The 3,607-nt window shown below is 44.2% G+C and overlaps 1 protein-coding gene across 1 annotated transcript in view; it reads left to right on the top strand.

The window, feature by feature from the left end:
- The window catches only part of st6galnac (ST6 (alpha-N-acetyl-neuraminyl-2,3-beta-galactosyl-1,3)-N-acetylgalactosaminide alpha-2,6-sialyltransferase), a 26,229-nt gene that overhangs the window by 10,881 nt on the left and 11,741 nt on the right, over positions 1-3,607 (top strand). Inside the window, 3 exon segments of the mRNA XM_034707554.1 lie at positions 613-835; positions 838-954; positions 3,598-3,607. The exon segment at positions 3,598-3,607 is cut by the window's right edge and continues 156 nt beyond it. Of these exon segments, the coding sequence (XP_034563445.1) occupies positions 613-835; positions 838-954; positions 3,598-3,607 (350 nt within the window).

The raw sequence follows: 3,607 nt of genomic DNA, 5'->3' as shown, positions 1-3,607 counted from the left end.
AGGAAGGAATGAAAGGAAGGAATGAAGGAAGGAAAGAAAGAAAAAAAGAATGAAAGAAAGAAGGAAGGAAAAAGGAATCTACAGCAGAGATCCAGAGGAACCTACGAGACAAGGGAGCTCAGGGACTCCAGAAAGGTCTATGGTTAGTAACTTTAATGGAACAGGAAGAGTTAAAGTGAGAGACAGGCAGAGAGAGGAGAGAGAGGGAAAGACATGTTAGCAAGTTACAGTGGCAAGGACAAACTTCCTTTAACAGGCAGAAACCTCCAGCAGGACCAGACTCATGTTAGACACACATCTGCTGAGACTGAAACAACAATTCTATTTTAAAATGCACACCGTCTTTTCTTGGTGAATCGTGTTTTTGAGTAACTCTGAGGTGTCTTTTCTTTATACAGGACCATGTTTTCTGTTCCACATCTTTATGCTAAGCTAAGCTAATGTTGCTGTAGATTTCACTACGAGTGTAATAGAAAGATCATGAGATGTGGAAGTCGAACTGTTCCTTTAAAGCGTCTGTCTCTCCACTCGAGGTCATGTGGGTTTCAGGTGATTTATTTCCCACAGTGACTCTCCGGGCTCACCGCCCAAATCTTGTTCTGTCTTCCACAGCGACTCACGAGACTCCGAGGAGCCTCTTGATAGACAGAGCAGCAGCAGCGTGTGGTTGACCTTACTGCCCCCCACCACACCGTTTAACCCCGGGCCCTCAGACCAGCAGGAAGACAAGTATGCTGAAGGAGCTCCGACTTTAAAGACTCAAACACCCCCCAACACTGAGCACAAACCAGAAGAGAGCAACAAATCCCAGATGTCCCAAAGTCCAGCTCCAGGTCTGCTGATGGCACCAAAGCCCCGACCCAGAAGCCTCAGCAACCCACACAGACGGCCAAGCCGACAGAGCCGGACTTCTTTGGAGACCGCTACATGAGTGAAGAAGTCCCACCTCAAACAGTGAGTGCAGAAAACGCTTCTTTATCACAACAAACATTACCTCTAGACACCTCTCCAAACAGAGCAGGTCTAGACCGTACTCACTGTTCTATTATTAACAAAGACCCAACATCAAGACCGGATCAGATCCAGTCCCATCTTCCAGACAGGATTCAGTCTGATCTCATCTTAATCCACCATGAGCAGAGCACTTTGCAGCATTTAGCAAGTTACAGTGGCAAGGACAAACTTCCTTTAACAGGCAGGAAACCTCCAGCAGGACCAGACTCATGTTAGACACACATCTGCTGAGACTGTGTTGGAGAGAGGGATAGAGGGAGATGAAGAGAGAGAGAGAGAGATGATAGTGGGGAGACGGATAGTAGTAGTTGTAGCAGCTGGAGTCTGGACCACGCCCACAGCAGCAGAGATCCAGAGGAACCTACGAGACAAGGGAGCTCAGGGACTCCAGAAAGGTCTAAGAAAAGAGAGAAGAGAGGGAGACCAGAAGAAAGAAAAAGAGGAGGATAAATGGGGAAGGAATGACAGAAGGAAAGGAGGGGATAAGAAAGGAGACATAAAGGATGAAGAAACATGGAGAGAACAAAGAAAGAAAGAAAGAAAGAAAAAATGAATAAAAGAAAGAAAGGAAGGAAATAAAGAAGAAAAAGAAAGAAAGGAGGAAGGAAGGAAGGAAATGAAGGAAGGAAGAAAGGAGAAAAAGAGAGAATGAAATAAAGAAGGAAAGAAAGAGAAGAAAAAAGAAAGAAAGAAAGAAAGAAAGAAAGAAAGAAAGAAAAAAAAGAAAGAAGGAAAGAGAAGGAATGAACGAGATGAAGTAAAGAAAGAAAGAAAGAAAGAAAGAAAGCAGGAAGGAAGGAAAGAAAGAAAGAGAAGGAATGAAAGAAGAAGGAAAGAAAAGAAAGGACAAGGAATCTACAGCAGAGATCCAGAGGAACCTACGAGACAAGGGAGCTCAGGGACTCCAGAAAGGTCTATGGTTAGTAACTTTAATGGGACAGGAAGAGTTAAGTGAGAGACAGGCAGAAGAGAGGAGAGAGAGGGAAAGACAGGATCCCAGTGTGTCAGTCTAAGCCTATAGCAGCATAACTAAGACCTGGTCCAAGCCTGATCCAGCTCTAACTATAAGCTTTATCAAGGCAGAAATGTTCCGTCTCTTTAAAAGTGTTTGTAAATTTGCATTTCACTTCCCAGCCACCGTACATACATATATGCCATGATGTAACTAAAGGCTGTTTATCTGTTATCAGCGTTCACAGACATGATAAGTAATGATTGATTTCCTCTCTGATGCTCTTGCTTGTTTCTTTAGCTCCTAAAGAGGCATCAGTTTAAATTTCAGTCCCTACAATAACAAGCCAAAAACTCCTCACAGGAGCTTTAATGTTTGAGAAGCCTGATTAATTTCCTAAAACAGCTGGTCGCAGCAGATTTCATCAAACCTCTCCTGAATATTAATCCACATTTGGTGCTGTGTTGAGCATTTAGGTCAGCAGGAGCAGCGTGTTTGGGATTGAGTCAAAATAAACTACAGTGTGTTTGTTCATGGTAATGTAGGAACATTTCACCCGGCTCAGTGTGACTCATTGTTGTGTTTCTAATAGCCTTAAACAACAATGGAGCACAGAGGGAGAAATTACATCAAGCTTTGATACACACACTCGTAAGCAGAAAGAATTCATTGTTGGTTTAATGGGATTTTGTTGACTGGAGGAAAAATAATGCCGCTAATCTAATCCTTAATTCAACTGATGACAAACAGTAAATCAGAGATTAATAATAATATTCGTGACTCAGTTTGTCAACTTCTGCATCCCGTGATGTCTGCACCTGAGCGTCTGAGCACACTTCTGGATCTCATCAGGCTGGGGGATGCCGTCATGCAGCCTCAGTTACCCTGGGTGGGTCTCTGTTCTCAGAGAGTGTTGCATGGAAACCGTGTCCCGCAGCTCCCACCCATTCCCAGAGTGTGTCATCAGCACACACACACTCTCACACATGGTAGGAAAACTGATGAAACACAAGGAAAAGTGAAGTCTCAAAGTCAGCCTGAAAGCTGTAATCACAGGGAGTTTTAATGTGCTGCATTCTGAATCTTACTCATGTGAGTTTCAAACATTGCACGCTGCAGGTTTTTGCTCCAGATTTTAAAATAAAGACCGGGTTAAGCTGCAGTTTAGTCCGAGCTGTTACATAAGAAAAGAGAGTGTGCAGGCCGGATCGATCATTGATTCCACAGAGAACCTGGGGCAGATAACACAATTAGGGGAGATAAAGTTGCTAAGAGGCCCAGCGCCATCTGTCTGCTTGAACGTGTGGAACCTTTCCATGCCTCCTCGTCTGCCCACATCAGGTTTAACATTTCATGCATCAGCAAAAGGGTCCCTGCTAATTCCATTATGAAGACTGTGGAAAAACCCCCTCATCATTAGCGTCTGCAGACGTGTAATCAGGAGATAAAAGCCTACAGTGTGGAGGTTAACACTGAGACTGTGCGGCCTGCCAGGTGCTAACGTTGCTGCCTTCATAACGAACAAACGAACATGTGAGACATCTGAATGTTTCCGTTCAGTCTGAAAGGGTGGAGATGAGACTTCCTGTGTGGTTTGATAACAACTCTGCTGTGTTATCTGCTCTCTGCAGCACTGCCCGG

This window comes from Notolabrus celidotus, chromosome 18 (assembly GCF_009762535.1).
Source record: "Notolabrus celidotus isolate fNotCel1 chromosome 18, fNotCel1.pri, whole genome shotgun sequence".
NCBI lineage: Eukaryota > Metazoa > Chordata > Actinopteri > Labriformes > Labridae > Notolabrus > Notolabrus celidotus.
The sequence above is the reverse complement of the archived record's forward strand: the minus strand, read 5'-3'. Positions and strand labels throughout refer to the sequence as shown.